The 22,929-nt window shown below is 38.8% G+C and overlaps 1 protein-coding gene across 2 annotated transcripts in view; it reads right to left on the reverse strand.

Moving 5' to 3' along the window:
* Positions 1 to 22,929, reverse strand: part of PLCB1 (phospholipase C beta 1) — an 865,816-nt gene that overhangs the window by 141,687 nt on the left and 701,200 nt on the right. For both annotated transcript variants that reach the window (XM_070382002.1, XM_070382003.1), the window contains exons 20-23: positions 18,325 to 18,489; positions 16,454 to 16,553; positions 15,557 to 15,661; positions 14,445 to 14,554 (exon numbers count right to left, since the gene is read on the reverse strand). In XM_070382002.1, the coding sequence (XP_070238103.1) occupies positions 14,445 to 14,554; positions 15,557 to 15,661; positions 16,454 to 16,553; positions 18,325 to 18,489 (480 nt within the window). The remainder of the gene's footprint in view (positions 1 to 14,444; positions 14,555 to 15,556; positions 15,662 to 16,453; positions 16,554 to 18,324; positions 18,490 to 22,929) is intronic.

Genomic DNA, 22,929 nt, shown 5'->3' on the forward strand with positions numbered 1-22,929 from the left:
GGGATCTTCCTGACCCAGGGATCGAACCTGGGTCTCCCACATTGGAGGCAGATGCTTTAACCTCTGAGCCACCAGGGAAGCCCTATTAACATGTATGAAATTTCAAGACTTCCCTGGTGGCTCAGACGGTCTGTCTACAATGCAGGAGACCTGGGTTTGATCCCTGGGTGGGGAAGATCTCCTGGAGAAGGCAATGGCAACCCACTCAAATATTCTTGCCTGGAAAATCCCATGGACGGAGGAGCCTGGTAGGCTACAGTCCACAGGGTCGCAAAAAGCTGGACATGACTGAGCGACTTCACTTTCACTTTCTATGAAATCTCTACTGCATTCCCTGTAGCAGCGAGTCTGCTATGCACTGTGCAGAGCAAACATTTAATGTTTGATGAATAAATGTTGATCTTAATAAAACAGTTGCCTCCATAATTATATACCATCTCAGTGGTGCTTCCTGGGGTTCTACAATTCTTTTCTCAGAATTACCTTCTGAGTTCAGGGTGGATTTTCCTGACAATGAGGCTACCCCAATGCTCTACTTTGCAGTATCATTAAAAATATAATTAGGAAATGGCCAGAAGTCATTTAGAGCCCAATGTTATGACATTTTGTCATGTAATTACAGAAAGCAGGTTGTATTACAATAGCATTTTTAGAAAATGTAAGATGAGAATGAAAATAATTACTCTCATTGTCACAAGTGGCTTTTTTAAAATTTATTTTAATTGGAGGCTAATTACTTTACAATATTGTAGTGGTTTTTGCCATATAAGTGACTTTTAATCTGTCCCCCAAAGCATCTTTAAAACATGTTCCAACACTGCTTTTGGTGATGGATGGCAAACTTATTTTAATTCAATGAACAATCCCTGTTTACCTACCACAGCCTGCTCTGCTCAGAGCTGTGACGCTGAGATGCAAGAGATGAGCTGGGGTCAGTGGTGATGGTGGGGCAGGGAGGCAAGAACCTAGGCCTGTGGAACTCACGATACAGAACGCTGGCTTCTGAAAGATGGCTGCTCTGAAGGGGGAAGTTCTGGTGTGTGTTATTCAGTTACATCCATCAGGAAAATTCTCCTTAAAATCATGATGCCCAGGAGGGGATTGCATATTTTTTGTTCAGCAAGAGATTGCAACCTGAAGGCTTATGGTTCCACTAGAGTGCATGGAAATGCTAAGTGTTGCCAGATTTTAAAATGAAGGAGATTTTACCTTAATAAAATGGATTTCCTACTTCACTTGAAAAATCATATAGGGTACCACTGGACCTGCAATCTCACTCTGGATGAGAACAGAGGGGTTTCTGCTCCTTTAGCACAATTCCATCTTACTCATTTACCTGCCTTGGTCCTGTAGTCACTGGGTTTGCAGGAGACACTTGAGAAGAATGAACTATCAGAGATGTTTGACCACAAAATTCCTAAAGAAAGTGTATTTACATTGCACAGAAGAGAGCTGAAGTAAAGGGAGTGCTGGAAAGAGGACTGGGTCATCAGCAAAGTTACCCTCAGCTTTGTCCTCTGGCTTGAATACTGTGAGGGAAAATTTTACGCCTCCCAGTTGTAGGGGGTCTCCACCGTCATCAAACTCAGCCACCTGGGAAGTAGGGACAGAAGGTGCTCTGTTCCATGGGCAATCTGGAACCCATTTATATCCGGGCAGGTTTCTGGAACCATGAGGGGAATAAACTAGATTCTTTCCGGTATGACAGCTAGCTGATACCAGCCATCTGGAGGAAGACAGGGAAGAGGACAATTTTTATGGAGCAAAGAATGGAGGTGGTGGAAAGTCAGTTTCCATGAAGGCAATCATGTGTGGCTGCTTTTTGGCAATTAGGAGGAGTGTCAGGGGCCCTCAGGCTGGAGGCATATTCAAAATGAACGCAGAAGGTTATTTCACCTGTATCCAGTTTGCAGGTATTCCATGCCAATGTGTCCCCTTGGGAAATCAAGTTCAATCATTAACTCTAGTTGAGATGCAGGAAATAGAAACCTCTGCTTATCAAGGGTGTGTAAGACAAAGCCCTTACATTCCAGAAATTGATATAATGTATGAATTCAAAGACATTTTTAAAAAAGCAGATACATGTTGGCTTTCCCTTAAGAATCCACCTTGCAACGGAAGGGACACTGGTTGGATCCCTGATCTAGGAAGATTTCATATTCCTTGGAGCAACTAAGCCTGTGCACCGCAACGACTGAGCTCAGGCGCCCAGGAGCCGGTGCTCTGGGGAAGCCACCGCAGTGGATCGCAGACACAGGACAACGAAGCGAAGCCCCCACCCCCCGCAACTAGAGAAAGCCCGTGTGCAGCAAGGAAGACCCAGCACAGCTGAAAAATAAACAGATTTTTTTTTTTTTAAAGCAGATTAACGTTGAGGAAATACAACTGGCAAAAATTTTGTAGTTACAACTGAGGATCAAGAGATCGTCAAAGCCTGGAGCTGGATTTGGGGCAGGCTCTGGATAAATGCTTGGTCCGGGGGTCCTGCTCCAGGAAGGGCAGGCTGCATGGCATACATAATCCCAGGGTCACGTGGGGCCCCTTGCACTGTAACAAGCAGTTGGTAGAAATGATGGAGATGAGCAAAGCAGACGAGATGGAATGCCACAGGGCGAAGCGAGGCTGTGCCCAGACCTGGAGAAGGAGCCGCTTAGAGCGGTGACTGCTTTCAGCTCGGGCTTCCAGGAAAGTTGGAAAACTGCGTTTTTGTCAGCTGTCTCCCATTTTAAAACCACTGAGAAGCCAAACAAAGCTCATCTTCAGAGTGCATTTGGCTGAGAAGCTGCGCACCTGGGCTCTGCGCTCGGAGGAGAGAGCTTGCCAGGATTTCAGTCCGTCTGGGCCAGCTGTGGGCCCACCCGACGGCTGGAAACCGAGTGGGTGGGGCCACCTGCCTGCACTCCCCGCCCACTTTCCTTATCGGGGCCAGCAAAGGAGGGCAGAATGCTGAACGCTAAGGACTCGGGGCCCCTTGTGCAGACTGACCCTTGTCAGAGACCTCTTAGGATTTCCTGGAAACTGATTATAAGCTAGTGAGAATTTATAGTGGCATAAGCATCAGACTGATGCTTAAAATATGTTGCTAAAGAAGGGCAGTATATACAGATTTGAATTGGCATCTCCCTGATGAAGATCACCATGTGCCAGACACTGTCACACATGCCAGCTTCATCTCAGCCAGCAGGGAAAGCAGTCACTCAACTCCATCAGACGGCGGAGATTAGTTGTTCAGTCGCTCAGTCGGGTCGGACTCTGCGATCCCATGGGCTGAAGCATGCAGGCTTCCTTGTCCTTCACCATCTCCCAGAGCTTGCTCAAACCATCAGGGGCATTAGTAAGTGTCTTTACTAAAGACTCTGTTAAAAGTCACTAGTAACTTGCTGGAAGCCACAATGTTAACAGGGGCATTAATGTTTGAATATATGTTACAGTCTAAAGTCTAGGTTTTTCTACCGCATTAGTTCACCCTCTATTCTGATAAGAGCAACTTAAGCAACTATAATAGTAACTTACTTTATTGATGAGCTACAGAGATGTATAAATGTAAACATTATTCTCAAAGAGCTTACTCTGTTGCACTAAAAAAGCATTCGTGTATTAAAAATGAGTTGAATAAAACAGCTAAACACAAGAATTTGTGGGAGGGAGCCCAATGCAATACTATAATTTCTAATATCATTGAAAGGTTGAATAATTCACATGAGATGAAATGCAAAAACCAGATCCCTTGCCCCACTCACAAGCATAAGTGGAAGGCAATACTTGTGACTTTATTTCTCCCCAGTCCAAATATTCTTTTTCATGAGTTAGAATAAAATAAACCTGCAATCCTTTCTCATTGCACTGAAAATTACAATAGAAACAAAAGAACTAGAAATATTTTCTCAATTTAATGGCAAGACTCTTGGGATCCAATTAAACAAATTTTCAAGGAAAGAAGTTTCAGAAGTTTATTTCACTTGCACTAAATTTTGCTTATGTGAGTAGAGAAAAATGAGTTACAACAGAAATAGTTCACTACTCTCCAGTGGCCAAGTGGAAGCATTACACTATTTTTCTTTCAAAACATGAAATAGTAGACATTTTTAAAGCCAAGATTTTATAAAAAATATTTTTATCCTTCCTATTTCCAATATGAACAGAAAAACCTTAAAATATAACATAAGTGGATCAGTAAAAAATATAACTAGAAAGACCATTTTCACAAGTTTTAGAGGAGGAAAGGCTACGTGGAATGCTAGGTAAAAAGACTTCAGTCCCAGGCATTAAAAATTGGGTCTGACAATTAAGCAATAGAGAACTAGCATTTAGGGAATTTAGGGAGGAGGTTCATATGGTAAAGTAAAAGGTTTTCCAAATACCAGATGTGTGACTAGGCTATTGGTGGTGTTGGTGTTCTGCCTGAGTCATCTAAAAATACAAAAGTAATTAGCCTCCAATTAAAATAAATCAATTAAAAAAAAAACAAAAAACACAGTGCCTTCCATGTCATTGTTAGGATAATACTATCTTCACTTGGATGCCAGAAGGGTGAAGGCAAGGGCAAAGTCATTACTGTCTCCAGAATATTTAGGTCAAGGCTCATAATTTCACCATGTAGAGATCTAGTTCACTCAGGATTAATTCAGGCAGTGGAAGTGGCTACATCAAAACCAGCCTTTCCCTTAACAAAGAGCTTTCTTAAACACCTGTACAATTGGTACCTTAAATTTATACTACTTGAGTGAAATTAGATTATGTATCTGCCCCACATTTCTAAAAAATTTACATTTCTAAAACCTGTATCCTAATGTATGTGTTCTAAAGCACTGAGGGATGATGTATGCTAATATTTGCAGCCTACTTTTAAATGCATTAAAAATCAGATGGAATAATGAAAGAATAGAGGGGTTACATGTGTGATCTATATATCCATACACAGATGGATATATATGTGATAAAGAAAATGCATCAAAATCGGAATTGTGGAATCCAGGTGATATACGGGTGCTCTTTGTATAATTCTTTCAACATTAGTGCATGTTTGAAAATCTTTATAATACGTTACGACAAAGCCTCTATCTTTTTAAGAGTCTATCAGAGTGAGTTAGAAGCAAAAGACAGCTTTAAGGAGCTGAGCAAATTCATTTGTTGATTTCAGTTTTTGTCATCATATGTGTCATCATCATTCAAAGAAACTATCAGCATTCACGAGGTATCTCTTTGATGAAGCCTTAGTGACAGCTGCAAGTTACATGCATATGTGTGAATTTTAATTAAAGTCAGTTTCTTCCTCCAGACTGTAAGGACTATAAAAGCATCTGATTTTTCTAATCATTATATCTCTATATTGCCCAGTATGGAAACTGACACAGTGTGTTAAAAAAACCCAAATTTATTAAAATGAATGCATGAAGAAATCGTTTGTTTCCTCCTCATGTATAATCAATAAACGAAGTATTAGTGACAGAGTCCTGAAATTAAAGAACCACTTGAATGTTATGATAAAAAGATATTTTTTGAATGAATGAATCAATGGGTGAAAAATATGAAGATGCTGCTCTTCCTGTTGTCTGTGGTTAGAGAATCTGCATTTAATTCATAGTTGCAATAATTTATTTAGAAGGAGATTAAATGGTGACAGGACATAGCTCTGCTGAGTATTTTGTGTTGCGTATGTTACTCTTTTTACCAAATTTAATTTATTGGAAATATTTTGATATAGTCTCCAAAGAAATCAGCAGAAACAAACTCTTTGAGTCAGGCAGAAATCATGGATTTCTCCTTTAAAGAAGTCGTGGACCAACCACCCTTCACATTCATTTTTTTGTGTCTTTCATATTAATTAAGTGAAATCATTTGGCAATGACTATGGCCTATCACTCACAGAACATATTCTGGGTCTGTGATGACATGGAGGGTGGGGTGGGGTGTGTGGAAGGGAGACGTGTATGCTTGTGGCTGATTCACATTGTTGTAGGGCAGAAGCCAACACAGCTCTGTGAAACAAGTATCCTCCAATTACAGAAAAAGAACAGATTCTGGACAATTCCCCAAGAAGAGTTTTTCCTGTCACCCTTCCCAGTTTCCAGACGACAGTTGAGAATGCATAGAATTCTTGACTTTGTAATTTCATTTTGATTCCATGTGGGGAGAGCCACGTGCTTGAGAGACAGACATAGGGCTCCAAGCCAATGGTTCTCAACGTGTGGCCCTGGACCGGCAGCATTAGCGTTGCTGCAAACTCGTCAGAGTGCCAGTTCCTGGTCCATCCCAGATCTGCGGAACCAGAAACTGTGGGGGCAGGCCCAGTGATCTGTGTTTCTAGGAGCCATCCAGGTGATCCTGATTCACAATAATACTAACGTCTGAGAGCTCCACTACTCAAAGCATGATCCAGCAGCACCGGCATCACCTGGAAGCTTATTAGAAATGCATAATTTTGTGCCCTGCTCCAGACCTATTAAATCTGAATTTGCACGATAGCAAGATCTGTATGCCGGAGAAGGCAATGGCAACCCACTCCAGTACTCTTGCCTGGAAAATCCCATGGACGGAGGAGCCTGGTAGGCTGCAGTCTGTGGGGTCTCTAAGAGTCGGGCACGACTGAGCGACTTCACTTTCACTTTTCACTTTCATGCATTGGAGAAGGAAATGGCAACCCACTCCAGTATTCTTGCCTGGAGAATCCCAGGGACAGAGGAGCTTGGTGGGCTGCCTTTTCTGGGGTCGCACAGAGTCGGACACAACTGAAGCGACTTAGCAGCAGCAGCAGCAGCAGCAAGATCTGTATGCAGATTAAAATTTGAGAAGTCTTGCTCTAAGGCAGAGTGAAAAACTGTCATTTTTTAAAATTAGTGCCAAATTCTTAAATAGTGGATAAAGTGTCAAGCTTCCATCTTGGAAAACTTAAATGACATCCAATGCCTTATTGAGTTTAAACACTATACGTTTTTGAGAGCACCACCTTGGACTTTTTGCTATTGGATTATTTTACTGCCAAAATTCACACTAGACCATAGGATATTTTTCATCCTGAATAATTAAACCCTTTGAAGATGGCCAGTGTGCTACACACAGAACTAAGAAGTAAATGGTTTTAGATAAATTTCAGCTCACTTATAAGAGCATGGGTGAGAAAACTAAAAAAGTAGGCCTCTTGGAATAACTGAAATTTGAGTATTAGCAAATAGCTTTCTCTTTCAACATTAAAAGGACGTGAAGATCACTCACACACTTCACCTGTATCATGCACATACAGATGATAGAGGGCTAGCAGGCAGTGTACAAATTAACCTAACAGATCCCACATATATAAACTGAACTCTTTGAAGAGTCAAGTGCTAATAATATCCAGTGATTTAAAGGAAGAAATCTTGACATTTGATTAAACAGAATACTGAATTCAAAGTATTACTATTTAAGGTAAATGTCTTATATTCCGTGCTCAGTCTTCCAGGTGACCTGCTAAAGGGGCCAGAAAGATGAACAAGGGCTAGTCCTTATTAAAGGTTAGTAGAAAACTACAGTTTTGTTATTGAGGTAGTGCAATGTGGTGTAGTGTTGACCTTTGCTACTCAGGGTGTGAGCCATGCAACGATGCTATCCCATCGCTGGGGCTTGTCAGAGATGCTGAGGCCCACGTCCTAGCCCAGACACACTAAACCAGGGTCAGCATGTTGTCATGATGCCCCGCCCTGCACATAAACTTCCAGCAGTGTTGATGTAGAACATGAATTCTGGAGCCAGATTGCTTGGATTTCAATCTCAGTTCTGCTCCTTAGTATCTGTGTGGCACTGGGCAAGGAATAGAATCAGTCAGTGCCTCAGTTTCTTCATCTGTTAAGTAGGAATAATAAATAATCATTAAGAAATACGGACATTTTAGGACTTCACATGTGTTAATAGATGAAAAGGGTCAGAATGGTGCCAAGTTCACAGGAAACACTCAGTAAAATATTTCTTCACTCCTTGTGCTGAAAAGAAGTCATGTTCAAATAGTGCATTTGGAATATCACATACTATTTTGCAGTCAAGCCACTGGATATTTACTTTATGCTCTTCAGAGGTTTATTTTGAAAAAGAGAAAATAAAAGTGGTACTGATATCTCATTAGTGGCATCGCTCAGTCGTGTCTGACTCTTTGTGACCCCATGGACTGTAGCCTACCAGGCTCCTCCATCCGTGGGATTTTCCAGGCAAGAGTACTAGAGTGGGGTGCCATTTCCTTCTCCAGAGGATCTTCCCGACCCAGGGATTGAACCCAGGTCTTCTGAATTGTAGGCAGACACTTTACCGTCTGAGCTCATCAGTCATCTCTAATAACCACATTAAACTAGTAGAGCTGTGGAAAATTTATTTTTAATTAAGAACTTTTGTAAAGGAATACTATACATTCATAGAAAACATGCTAGAATGATGACCACCAAAAATGTTAACCTGATCTGCAAGATTACTGAGAGGCCTTTTTGTTTCTTTATTATGTTTTAAAATTTTTATACACCATTTTATCTAGAGAAGTAACTAAAAATATTATAAAGCCTTAGTAATGACTCAGATTAGGTAACTTTCTATGACTTTACTAACCCACGATCCTGATTTATGACTTTAAAAGAGACAAAATAAATTCAGCAACTCAAATCTATTATTCCTTAATTTCTAATTATATACTGGAATTATATATATATATATGTAACTATATATTTTTTTTTTCACATGATCTGAAACAAATGTCTATTGTTCAAAGCAATGGGGGAATTTTTAAATTTCCTACTTTTTTGGTTTGCCAATTACCTATGAAGACAATTTATTAGACTATTATAATTCTGGGAATATTTTGTAGTTCAATAATGTCTTTCATTTTCAAATAGAAATGACCTTTATAACTACCAAGTTAAAAGGATTATACTAAAAAAGTCTTTGCTGCTAAAATAGTGTCTCCAGTGTCTGCCATGTCCTAGATAGAATTTTCTTTTGAGAAAACCATAGTTACTTCTTTTCAGTGGCCTCATTCAAACAAACTTACATTATTACAAGACAAAATAAAGGGCATGCTGGTGTTCAAAGGTGTGAAATGCCATTTTTCTCGCAGCACTATATGGTAAGGGCAAATAATTTTTCTTCTTGAGTTTTAGAAATGAGGTCAGTTAAGGGTTTAGACATTTCAAAGGAAAAAAAAATGTATTTTCTACAGGACCATGTAAAATTTATGCAATTCAATGTGAAATTTATGTGATTCAATGCTTCTAAAATTATTTCTGCAACTGAAAATGTTCAAATATTATTTGAGTGTAACCAACATTATACATTTACTGAAAATCCTTATGACCATTGTTTTAGAGGAAAAACAAAAGTAATGTTGACCTAAAATTCTACTTCTGTATTTTTATATCCATTATTCTTATATTCTCCACAAATAGCTTTTATTTAAAAAAAAAATTAAAGTATAGTTGATTTACAATGGTGTTAGTTTCAGGTTTACAGTAAAGCAGTCAATTATATATATATATATATTTCAGATTCTTTTCCATTATAGGCTGTTACAGTTCTGTTTGCTATGTGTGCTGTTTATCTATTTTATATATAGTCGTGTGTATCTGTTAATCCTAAACTCCTAATTTGTCCCTCCTCCTTTATTTTAGGTAATATAAGTTTGTTTTCTTTCTTTTTTTTTTTTAATTTTATTTTTTATTTTATTTTATTTTATTTTTTTTGCTGGGGAAGAACTCCAGAGGATTCCATGTACAAATGGCCCATGGGGAGCCACGTTTGAGGAACAGCAAAGAGGTTTGTTTTGGGAACAGGAGGTTTGGGGTGCAGAGAGGAGAGGGTTTGTAAAGTTTATTTTTAAACTTTACATAATTGTATTAGTTTTGCCAAATATCAAAATGAATCCGCCACAGGTATACATGTGTTCCCCATCCTGAACCCTCCTCCCTCCTCCCTCCCCATACCATCCCTCTGGGTCGTCCCAGTGCACTAGCCCCAAGCATCCAGTATCGTGCATCGAACCTGGACTGGCAACTCATTTGTTTTCTACCTCTGTGGGTCTATTTCTGTTTTGTGAATAAGTTTATTTGTATCACTTTTTAGTTAAGTAAGACAGAGAAAAAAAATATTACATGATATCACATATACGTGGAATCCAAATAGCTTTTTGGTATGTGGTATCTGGTACTTTGAAAGGACAGTGACATAAAAGATCTGCAGTCTCAAAGGCCTTAGGTCTCCTACTCTGCAAAGTGACATTTTTCTCATTAGAGAAACAGTCTCTAACTGTTTCATTACAAGGCTTTTACCTCTATTACTATATTATATAAGCTGAAATTGGTGGTGTCTTGAAATCTCTTCAAGTCAGAGCTTACTCCTTGGAGAAGATGGCCAACATCTAGGTACAAGTCGATGATACAGAAAGTATTGTTTTGAAATAGTAGTAAAACATAATTTTATCTGAAAATGCTTTCTTTAAACACCTATTTTTTTAAGAAAATAAATTGCATCCAGTTGATTAAAGAGATTCCTGTTTTCTAATTAGAGAAGGCTTAATAGTAATCTAATTATATCTCCATATATTATCTTTCGGAGAAGGTGATGGCACCCCACCCAGTACTCTTGCCTGGAAAATCCCATGGACGGAGGAGCCTGGTAGGCTGTAGTCCATGGGGTCACGAAGAGTCGGACATGACTGAGCGACTTCACTTTCACTTTTCACTTTCATGCGTTGGAGAAGGAAATGGCAACCCACTCCAGTGTTCTTGCCTGGAGAATCCCAGGGACGGGGGAGCCTGGTGGGCTGCCGTCTATGGGGTCACACAGAGTCGGACACGACTGAAGCAACTTAGCAGCAGCAGCAGCATATTATCTTTACCATGAATTATATTTTATGAAACATGTTATTAAGTTAAAGTCAGTAGAAGAGAAAAGAGTTTCAGAGCTTGGAAACCCACTGATATCTAAGGGGAGCCTTTAATTTCATATTGGTGTTTATATGAGTAAAACAAGAAATTCACTAGTCTTAATCTTTTCAAAGGCCATTACAAAAAAAAAAACAATATTATCTTTGAAAAAACACTGAAATTAAAGATGTAACTATTGTCAAACATTTAAATTCTAGTTCCCAGAAAAAAAAAAAAAAACAGAAAGTGTATTCAATCTTTGGGATTCCTTATTAGCAGAATTGTACTTGGGATTCTTGTTTGCGTGATAAATTGAGAGGATGTTCTCAGGTGAAAACTGCAGGGAAGTGAGGAAAACAGACTAAGACAGGGAAACAAGATAAACCCAGAGTGGTTTCAGCTGGAGTCTAGCCTCAGCCTGATCCTGTAGCGTGGCGGGTGGGGTGGGGCATGGGAGCTTGAACTGCAGCATTGAAGGTGCCCATCCAGAAGCGAGAGCCTGGGCTGTTATTCTGTATCTGACAGTCACAGGACACAGTCACCTCCTTGAAAGAAGAATCTGCTAGACATCTGATAGAATCTGCAAGGCAGTTCCTATCAGCCTAGGCCAGGCTTCTGGAGAAGTGTGCGGCCATGAGCTGTTTTCAGCCCACCCTGCAGCAGCTCTGCAAAGGAACTCTGGGCTGGTACCAGCAAAATCTGCTTAGAGCATGGATGACATGCTTGCTCTCTGTGCCCTCTGGACCAGCCAAGCAGTGAGTGCTCAGACTAACTGCTCAAATTCAAGCAGTAGGCCTAAGTGGTGCTGTCTTTTTTTTTTTTTTAAGTGGTGTTTTTTTATTCAATTCTTTTTAAAATTTATTTATTTATTTAATTGCAGGATAATTACTTTACAATATTGTGATGGTTTTTGCCATACATCAACATGAATTGGGCTTCCCGGGTAGCTCAGCTGGTAAAGAATCTGCCTGCAAAGCAAGAGACCCTGGTTCCATTCCTGGATCATGAAGATCCCTGGAGAAGGGATAGGCAACCCACTCCAGTATTCTTGGGCTTCCCTGGTGGCTCAGACAGTAAAGAATCCACCTGCAATGTGGGAGACCTGGATTTGATCCCTGGGTTGGGAAGATGCCCTGGAGGAGGGCCTAACAAACTACTCCAGTATTCTTGGCTGGGGAATCCCCATGCACAGAGGAGCTTGGCAGGCTACAGTCCATGGGGTTGCAAAAAGTTGGACACAACTGAGCGACTAAGCACAGCAAAGCAACAACATGAATTGGCCACAGGTATACAAGGAAAAGCTTTACAGACAAGTAAAAGCTAAGTGGCTTTTAACATATGAAAAAGAAACATATGCTAAGCATAGGTGTCAAAGACACAACGTTGGAAGTAATTCATGTCTACTGTTAGGTGTACTTTTCCAGGAGTGTAACATTTCCCTGTTACTCCATTTTCTGCATACAAAGAAAAACATTATTTATGAAACTTTCCAGGCTAACTTTAAATTTCATCAAACAGGACAATATATTTATGGGTTCTATAGGATATGATGCTTGCAGTGTAAATAAGAGCCTGAAAAATTTTATTTTGACATTAGATATTTTTCTTTTTTTAAAGAATATTTATTTATTTGACATGCAGGATCTTCACTGTGACATGCAAGATCTTTCACTGTCATGTATGGACTCTCTAGTTGTGCACACAGGCTTAATTGCTCCTCAGACATGTGGCATCTTAGTTTTCTGACCAGAGATAAAACCTGTGTCCCCTGCATTGCAAGGCAGATTCTCAACCACTGGACTACCAGGGAAAACCATATTTTTCTTTTTTTCATTTCATTTTCTCTCACATTCAATTAACTCAACATCTTAGATCACAAATTTCTAAAATTCTATACAAAAAACAAAGAAATAATCATAAATGTGCTAAAAAACATACTTATATGTTTACTGAAGACCTATTTAAAATATTAAAGTATTCAAAATATCCAATTAAAATAGAGATTAGAAAGATAATGTGCAGCTATGTAATGGAAGATTACAAAGTTATTAAAAGTCATGTCATAGAATATTTTAGGACATGGAACTGTTTGCATTAAATGAAAATAAAAGGTTAAAACACAGATTGTGAATATTATCCCATTTTATGAAAAAGTACTAATTGTGCATAAAGAGACTAGCTGCGGGTATACCCCTTATGTGCATAAAGAGACTAGCTGCGTGTATACCCCTTATGTGCATAAAGAGACTAGCTGCGTGTATACCCTTTATGTGCATAAAGAGACTAGCTGCGTGTACAGTGTTGGGAGTCCCAGGTTCCACTAGCGGTAAAGAGCCCACCTGCCAATGCAAGAGACATAAGAGACGTGGGTTCAATCCCTGGGTCGGGATCCCTAAGAGGAGGAAATGGCTACCCACTCCAGTAATCTTGTCTGGAGAATCTCATGGACAGAGGAACCTGGCAGGGCTACAGTCCATAGGGTCACAAAGAGTCAGACATGACTGAAGTGATTTAGCACACATGACGCACATGTGTACAGTGTTATCTCTGTGTGGCTTGGGTGTTTGGATTAAAGGTGATGTATTTGGGATTTTCTTTTCTCATTTCCATTTAAAAATTTTTCTATGACAATTCTAGGTTTCTTTATTCTTTTGGAATAAGAAAAAGCTGATTTAATAATATCAACTTGAGTGGACTTGCTATTAAAGAAACCCAAACAAATTTCAAGGTTTTTTCCTATACTGATAATTCTCCAATTTTTCATCTGTTTCCCTGAATCTATCCTCTGAATATTCAAATGAAGTGTGAAAATAGCTAGTTTTTAATCACTATTTGTAATGTTTATGTCATCCCAATAATCATGAAATTCTATTTCAGTCTACATGGAAACTTCATATTTTTTTTTTAAATAAACACTTCAAAGATTTTATTCAACTCGATTAATTACTAAATCAATCAGATGACAAGGCAAATTCACCAGGATTTTGAGGAAGCTTCATATTTTTAAACTTCACTTCTAATATTTCTAGGCCCTTTCTTACCTATTCTTTGCATTGTGACATCTAATTTAGAATAACACACCAATTATTTTGGGAATATGTATTATAATACATAAATACACAGTAATAATAGTTGCCACTTTGTGGCCTATATAACAACAGGTACTGTGTTAACTTTTGTACTATAAGAAATCACAAAAGCACTTCGAAAACCCTGTACTTTAAAGACAAAAGAAAATGATGATGATCTTCTTCTTTTCTACATGTTTTATTCACCTTTAATCAACATGAAATGATCTAGAAAATTTCCCCTCAAACAGCAAGATGTCTACTGTTTAATGTGGTCACAAAAGAAGATGCTGGTGGTGGCCACAGAATGCCAAAAGAGAATGAAATATGAAAAATTCAGGGTATCTTCTAGATGTTTTGGGAGATGAGGCTGAACTCCACTAAAGTGGTTTTCCAGTGTTCTCTTTTCCTTTCCTGAGGGTGATGTTATGTAGGAAAAGCTAGCAACAAGATTCGGAAATCATGCTTCATGCCATGCACAAGGCTAGAACAACCCTCTCACCTCTTTCTTCACTTCTTCTTCATCTTCCAGTGTCAAAGCAGCCAGTTGTTTAGCTCTCTGCTCCATCAGATTCACATATCGGATTGGATTTGACAAAGCTTCAATCACATCTAAATAGGAAAGAGACATTTTAGATTGATGGTCCTGGAGATACTGATTATCCACCATGCATCAATCTATCCATCCATCCCTTTATCCATCCTTCCAATCACCCATCCATCCATGTATTTGTTCATCATCTCTCTACTTGTCCATCCATTTACTGATTCACCATCCATCTTCCATCTACCCATATAACTATCTACTTATCCATCCAACACTTTGGAAATGGACAAGAGCCCACTGGCTGAACCTCAGGAAGTCAGAACTCAAAGGTCATCTCTGAGCCACACTGGACAAGCTCCAATTCAGGATGTGCCAGTGCTCCAAATTTTTAAGTTTTATTTGAGCATTTCATCCAATTCAGACATGGCCCACAAATCTGTCCTGTTTCCCACACTGGTGATTCACAGGGGAGACATTTCCCATAGAAAGGCTGCTTTACAGACTGTTGAAACAACCCAGTGATTTAGCAATATGGGTATCATTTGAACATGATGCTGTCTAGCTGGAATGAGTTATGGCTGCTGTCTTCAGATTGGACACCTGCTCCAAGACTGCCATAGTCTCCACCACTTCCCAGGATCTTCCACTCAGGTACCTTGGCACCACAAGCATTTAAATGTATGATTCCAGGCTGACATCATCATAAGTTAATTTCTATAGTTTAAGATTTCACTCATAGAAAGGGTCAGGATTCTAAAACTGGCTGAAGGCAAATTCACTGCACAGACCTAGATAGACTGTGTAGTATCAGGTAGCATTGGTTAGAAAGTACTGAACTCATGAGAATAATATTACCAATGGATAAAAATGCTCAATAATTTATTGAGATTTAAACTAAAATTTATTCACAAAGGTTTGATGAATTTACTTCTAAACATGCATACAAACATAGAGGTGATTCTGAGGTCACACTCTCTTGCCTTTGTTTAGTCCTGTTTTCTTTCCACTGAGTCACAAAAATACGGATGACCCCAGATGGAGCTATCCTTCCGGGTTAGGTGGTTTACCTGCATATGTGTCTGGGACATAGTCCTTCACCTCTATGTAGACAAAGAGCGCTGGCAGCATGAGAGGCTGGTTCCTCTCATTCCTCAGACAGATGTAGTGATAGCCTGGGGGGTGACATGATACCATGCATCACAGTTTCTCATAATGCGAAACATCTGTTCAATCGGAGTACTTATTTCAGATGACTCTGGATGACCAACAGCTTACTTCTACCTCATTTTAATCATATGCTCTTGACTGATAGGCTATTATTTTTCTCATCAAACAGGAAACTAATGTTGACTCTGATTTTTTTTCTCCCTTTCCAACCCTGTTTTTCCCCACAAGAGAGAATTTGAAACCATGTGTCACAGATTGAATTATCAGTCCAAATTTGTGCCCTGTATATGATTTCTTGGTTGGGGGGTTAGCCTGTTTGGACAATGGGATGTTAGTGATGTGTACAAGCAGAGGCTTCACACGCACTTGCAGATACAAGCGTGCATCCCACTGGGCTGCCGTGAGATGCCTGGGAGTGCAACTGCTTCTTCACCTGGAGCCCCTGCGTGAGCAGGTGTGGGAAGCCCACAGCCTGAAGCACAGCTGCACAGCCAAACCTCACCAAGCCCTACTACTCCATGCCTGTGAGCACGAAGATGAAACGCCTTTTATAAGCCTTTTAATTTTCAGGTAGTTTGTTACACATTACATCTGGCAAGAGTCGACTGGCCTAGTAGTCATAGCACATCACAAAAACATAATATTGCCAGATGAAATATATAATCTCATAATCCTTTTTACAGAGTGAAACACCAAAACAACAAGTAGCTTCCTACATCATTCTTTAATAATCTTCTAAGGCAGTGATGATTTTCTTTACAACTTTGATAAAAAGTTTCCCACAATGCTATCCATACCTGGCCGAATTGCTTGTACTGGCAAGATTCGGTGACCAATAAATTTACCTCCTTCTTCATAAACTGCTATCCTCAGACAGGCTAGCGAAGGAAGAACCACCTATAGGACATTGAGAATACATGTGGTTACAAAAAGGAGTGACTCCCAGAGAGAATTAGAAAGGTAATATTCAAACAGGCCCTACTTTTCCAAATCCAAGTAGAAGTTTCTGCTGAGCCAATTGATAAAAAGTTAAGTTACTGCTCTATAATTTAGATTTTCAAAAAGAGAAGGATTACCAGAGATATGGCTTCATCTGTGTTTTATCACCTTTTCAAAATGAGGAATCTGTTCAACAAACAGACCATTTTCTTTTGACATGAACATTCTCAAGGCAGAAATGACAAAAGTTCTATGTTTAAATTCTGTGAGTTAATGGTTTAATCACAGTTTGAGCATTCACTATTATATTTTCAAAGCAAACTACCTTTGTACTTTGGAGCAAATGCAAAAATTATAAAGTAGCTTTCAAGGATAGCTTTCAAAATAAGATTGCTTTATTTATTTGTAAATTCCCAAATTAGCCATAAGTAGTACTCTTGCCTGGAAAATCCCATGGCTGGAGGAGCCTAGTAGGCTATAGTCCATGTGGTCGCAAAGAGTCAGACACGACCGAGCGACTTAAAAAAAAAAATTACTTTTTTTTTTCTCTCAGTGTAAAACATCTGGAGTACATATGCAACTATACTATATCAACATGTCAAGACCATGAGGCCAATTATACCTTAGATATGTATTTCTTTAGATCATAAGAAAACTAACATTTATTGACTACTTTCAATGGGTTAGATATTTTCTAAATGTTTTCAGTATATTTAGAAAATACTCATATAAGAATGCTATGATGTAGACAGTATTACTAAATCCAATTAACATAAAAAAAAAAAGCTGGAGTGCAGAGATCTTTACCACAGATAGGATACCCTCTTTGCAGAAGACTGCCTTTGTAGATATTTTGGCCAGATAAAAGCAAAGTGATAAAGAGTGCACTCTACTTTCTACTGCACTTAATGTCTTCCTTTTTGTTTAAACCATGTGTGAAAAAGATCTGGTTTTTGGTGAAAGCAGAGGGAAAGACAAGTTGAATGTAAAAGGTGACTCTATCAGATAGAATCCAGACAAGTTACAAAGACCAGTACCAGTGGTTGGAGATCCCAGGAGTTTAATTGCTGTGCTTTTTAAAGGAAGCACGGAGATTCCAGGAGTTTAATTGCTATGCTTTTTAAAGGAAGCACGGAGATTCCAGGAGTTTAATTGCTGTGCTTTTTAAAGGCAGCACGGACTTCCTTTATTTTGGCTACCGTATTACTCCCTACTTACCATTCCACTTCATTCGAATTGTAGTGAAGATATATCATTTATCACTTGTATTACGAGAGGCTATGAGTTAAAATTACATGTTATTCTGGTCTTCCAAATGAGGTATCCTAGAATTAACTGATTCACAATTATGAAAAATCCAAGCAAGCAATTCACAGAAATCTTGAGGTTTTCAAGATAGTTTTGAAAATGCTATTATATTATTAATGTGTAACTTCCCAAATGAAACAATAAGTAATTCCTCATTTCATATTTTTTCCAGTATGCTGCTGCTGTATAGAACACCTGAAATGACTCTTTGCGACTCCATGGACTCCTCTGTCCATGGGATTCTCCAGGCAAGAATACTGGAGTGGGTTGTCATTTCCTTCTCCAGGAGATCTTCCTGACCCAGGGACTGAACCCAGGTCTCCCACATTGTAGGCAGATGCTTTACTCTCTGAACCACCAGGTAAGTCATAAAACACCTAGAAGAAGCATTAACATCTAACGTGAAGGACATAAGACCAACCTTTTTGAATACAATGGGTTCTTCTTCCCAGATGGGATTTACAGCGTTTCCTTGTGATGTTTTGGTCTTAAATGCCTTCCTCCTTGTGTCCACAGGCAAACCAAACATATCCACTTCCACATAAGTCCCGACTTTCTTATCAGAGAGAAACTGACCTGAAATAATCTAGAAAGTTTTTTTAAATTAAAAAAAAAAACAACTCTTAAAAATGAATAACAATTATACAAGAGAAAACTTCAGGGAGGGACAAATGCTAATGATGACTGTTGAGCCATAATCAAAGTAAAACATAAACAACAGTACAAATATTATTTCTTTCTGGTTAAAGAATTGTTAGAAGAATAATGATAATGCCAGGGTTAGGGGTTAATTAATAAGACAAAGTTGTATAGGGGTGAAATACATGAACAAGCATGAAAAGTTTGATGAGATTATGGCTTTTACATTTGAGAGATACTATGTATTAAAAGTTAAAAGTTGATTTTTAGAGCCAACTGAATATAAGGATTTTTCTAATACTTAATAACTTTATAAGAGAAAAAAATTCTCATTTTAGCATGATTCAGTTCAGTTCAGTTGCTCAGTCGTGTCTGACTCTTTGTGACCCCATGCACTGCAGCATACCAGGCCTCCCTGTCCATCAAGAACTCCAGGAGTTTACTCAAACTCATGTCCATTGAGTCAGTGATGCCATTCAACCATCTCATCCTCTGTTGTCCCCTTCTCCTCCCGCCTTCAATCTTTCCCAGCATCAGGGTCTTTTCAAATGAGTCAGCTCTTTGCATTAGGTGGCCAAAGTTTTGGAGTTTCAGCTTCAACCTCAGTCCTTCAACATCAGTCTAGACCACCTGACCTGCCTCTTGAGAAATATGTATGCAGGTCAGGCAGCAACTGTTAGAACTGGACACGGAACAACAGACTGGTTCCAAATAGGAAAAAGGAGTACGTCAAGGCTGTATATTGTCACCCTGCTTATTTAACTTATATGCAGAGTACATCATGAGAAACGCTGGGCTGGATGAAGCACAAGCTGGAATCAAGATTGCCGGGAGAAATATCAGTAACCTCAGATATGCAGATGACACCACCCTTATGGCAGAAAGTGAAGAACTAAAGAACCTCTTGATGAAAGTGAAAGAGGAAAGTGAAAAAGTTGTCTTAAAACTCAGCATTCAGAAAACTAAGATCATGGCATCCAGTCTCATCGCTTTGTGGCAAAAAGATGGGGAAACAGTGGAAACAGTGGCTGACTTTATTTTTTGGGGCTCCAAAATGAAAATGAAAATTAAATGAAATTAAAAGATGCTTATTCCTTGGAAGGAAAGTTATGACCAACCTAGACAGCACATTAAAAAGCAGAGACATTACTTTGCCAACAAAAGTCCGTCTAGTCAAGGCTATGGTTTTTCCAGTGGTCATGTATGGCTTTGAGAGTTGGACTATAAAGAAAGCTGAGTGCTGAAGAATTGATGCTTTTGGACTGTGGTGTTGGAGAAGACTCTTGAGAGTCCCTTGGACTGCAAGAAGATCCAACTAGTCCATCCTAAAAGAAATCAGTCCTGAATATTCATTGGAAGGACTGATGTTGAACCATGATTGTAGATGAAATTAAAAGGTTGCTTAAGAGTACAAATTTAACACATAGCATAGTAGAAAGTCTAGGATTAAAAAAATCTTCTTGTTCATAAAATTCAATTTGACAGACTAGTTATAATACCATGCTCTCCAATTCTCAAAATTGTTACACTTTAATAAAAAGCCACAATAATGATAAAAGTACTAAAAACAAATACCAACTTTAAACTATTAAACTCAGTTTATCATCACTCCTAACTGCACTGGTTAACCATCCACATGATTGTGGTATCCTTTGCCTAGCTATAAAGCTAATGAATATCATGGAATTAAATGAGGTTTTAAAACTACACGCTCATAATTTTCAGAATCTGAGGGGTTCTCAAATGTTATAAAAGTTAATGGAGACAGACACAATGTCCTTCTGCTTTAACAACAGAGAGGGAAATGTGGAAAGCAAGTGTTGGTGGAACGGACTCAGTGATCTGTGTTATCTGATTGACAAAGCTTCACTTTCTGAGCTCCAGTCGGTGACAGGAGACAGAATCACCAAGATGATGGCTGGGCTGGAAACGGACACAATGGCGGCCTGGGGATGGCCATGGTGACTGGGGAGGCCAATGGCAGCTGCATGCTGATGTGGTTAGAGATGCCACACAAGTTAGAAAGTTATGAGGAGGAGGCTGTTTACCCTGGGAATGCATTTACCCTGGGAAAATGCATTTCTCCTGAATATTCTCTGTGCCTGAGTGCATGAGACCTGCAAGGAACAATCTCTTTGTTTCCTTTGAGGTTCTACATGAGAACAACGTAGCAGACATTTTATAGTATGTTTGAAACTTCCAAGTTAAACGAGTCATGCTGGGAATTCAGATGCATCAAAGATGGTGTGTGCTTAAGATTTTTTTAAATGAGTTTTAAATTTTTTCTTTTCCTTCTTTTATCTTTATCTGCTCAGCATGTGGATCTTAGTTCCCCACCCAGTGATTGAACCTGCACCCCCTGCATTGGCAGTGTGGAATCTTAACCACTGGACCCCCAGGGAAGTGACAATATGCTTAAGATTTTGATTAAAATAGACTTCTTAACTAAATTAATAACACTGAGGCTCAATATTCTCTTAAGTAAAATAGGATCATGGAACACAACCAGAGCTCAGAGGTCCACTCTGGCATTATAAAGTCTATGTCAGGGGATCAAAACAAAGGCAATACTGGGTGGATGTGAGCTGCATTTTGGCTCCAGCCGTCATGGTGAAGGCAGGATTCTGCTGCAGGGTCTCTGAGGCATTATGGCCTGTCCATTCAGAGGACACTGACATCTCCAGAGCAGTGTCTCCACTCTGGACTCGGGCAGCAGTGTACACCTGTCTGGGACTCAGCTGTTTTCCCCAGTTTCTCTATGTGTTTATTTATAATCACTTACATTGTCATGGTAGAATTTTCAAGAAAGAATAAACAACAAAGCAAACATATAAAATGAGATGAATTGTCAAACAAGGACAAAAGATTATTTTGATAAAATATCACTATCAGTTTGACCTGACTACAACTACAGTTAACAAGAATTCTAAAATAGCATTTTATCTGTGAGTGATGTTTGAGTTTATCTTAATCAAACTTGACAGGAATTAAACATCCTTTGCTGAAAACAATTTCCGAAACTAAATATAATCTTGAAGCTCTAATTCTGCCAACTCCACTTGGCAGATATATGGGGTGAAATAATTTCAAATGATATCATTGAGAAACACTCCAGTGCAACTTTATTTTTAATCTCTAGTGTAAATGACATAAATTTTAAAGTAAAAAAGGGTTCAACAAGCTTAGAATAGATATAAATTAGTGAAATTGTTATTGTTATTGTTCAGTCACTAAGTCATATCTCTTTGTGACCTCGTGGACTATATAGAGTACTTTTTTAACACAGTTTTTTATATGCTTTTGGTTTAGGGTCAATCGGAAAATTGCATTTATGCTTTATTAAAAAGGTTTCTTAGTGCTGCAATTATCCAGTTAAACAGAAAAGAATAGAACTGCTTTATGATCCAGCAATCCCATTGCTGGGCATACACACTGAGGAAATCAGAAGGGAAAGAGACACGTGTACCCCAATGTTCATCGCAGCACTGTTTATAATAGCCAGGACATGGAAGCAACCTAGATGCCCATCAGCAGATGAATGGATAAGAAAGCTGTGGTATATATACACAATGGAGTATTACTCAGCCATTAAAAAGAATACATTTGAATCAGTTCTAATGAGGTGGATGAAACTGGAGCCTATTATACAGAGTGAAGTAAGCCAGAAAGAGAAACACCAATACAGTATACTAACGCATATATATGGAATTTAGAAAGATGGTAACAATAACCCTGTGTACGAGACAGCAAAAGAGACACTGATGTATAGATCAGTCTTATGGAATCTGTGAGAGAGGGAGAGGGTGGGGAGATTTGGGAGAATGGCATTGAAACATGTATAATATCATGTATGAAACGAGTCGCCAGTCCAGGTTCGATGCACGATACTGGATGCTAGGGGCTGGTGCACTGGGACGACCCATTGGGAAGGTATGGGGAGGGAGGAGGGAGGAGGGTTCAGGATGGGGAACACAGGTATACCTGTGGCAGATTCATTTCGATATCTGGCAAAACTAATACAATATTGTAAAGTTTAAAAATAAAATAAAATTAAAAAAAAAGTAAATGAAACTTAGCTACAACAATCAATGGCTTATAGGGTTCATGTAAAAAGTTTTTTATAAAAATGATTTCCCATTTATAGTATTAAAAATATTTTCTCACAGCTAAAAAATACCTTGTATCTCCTATAAAATCAATTTCAAAGACTGCAGAAATCATTTGCAATTAATTTTTTGAGGGTCAGATATATGTTTAATGATGTGATTCTTGTATTTAAGCCACCAGGGAAGCCCTTAATACCATTACTCACTATGTGTTATAAATTCCTGAATACTCTGATAGATTTTCAAAAGCCATGCTATGGTAACTGGAGGACTTTTATTCA

The sequence above is a fragment of the Bos mutus genome, chromosome 13 (genome assembly GCF_027580195.1).
Source record: "Bos mutus isolate GX-2022 chromosome 13, NWIPB_WYAK_1.1, whole genome shotgun sequence".
Taxonomy (NCBI): domain Eukaryota; kingdom Metazoa; phylum Chordata; class Mammalia; order Artiodactyla; family Bovidae; genus Bos; species Bos mutus.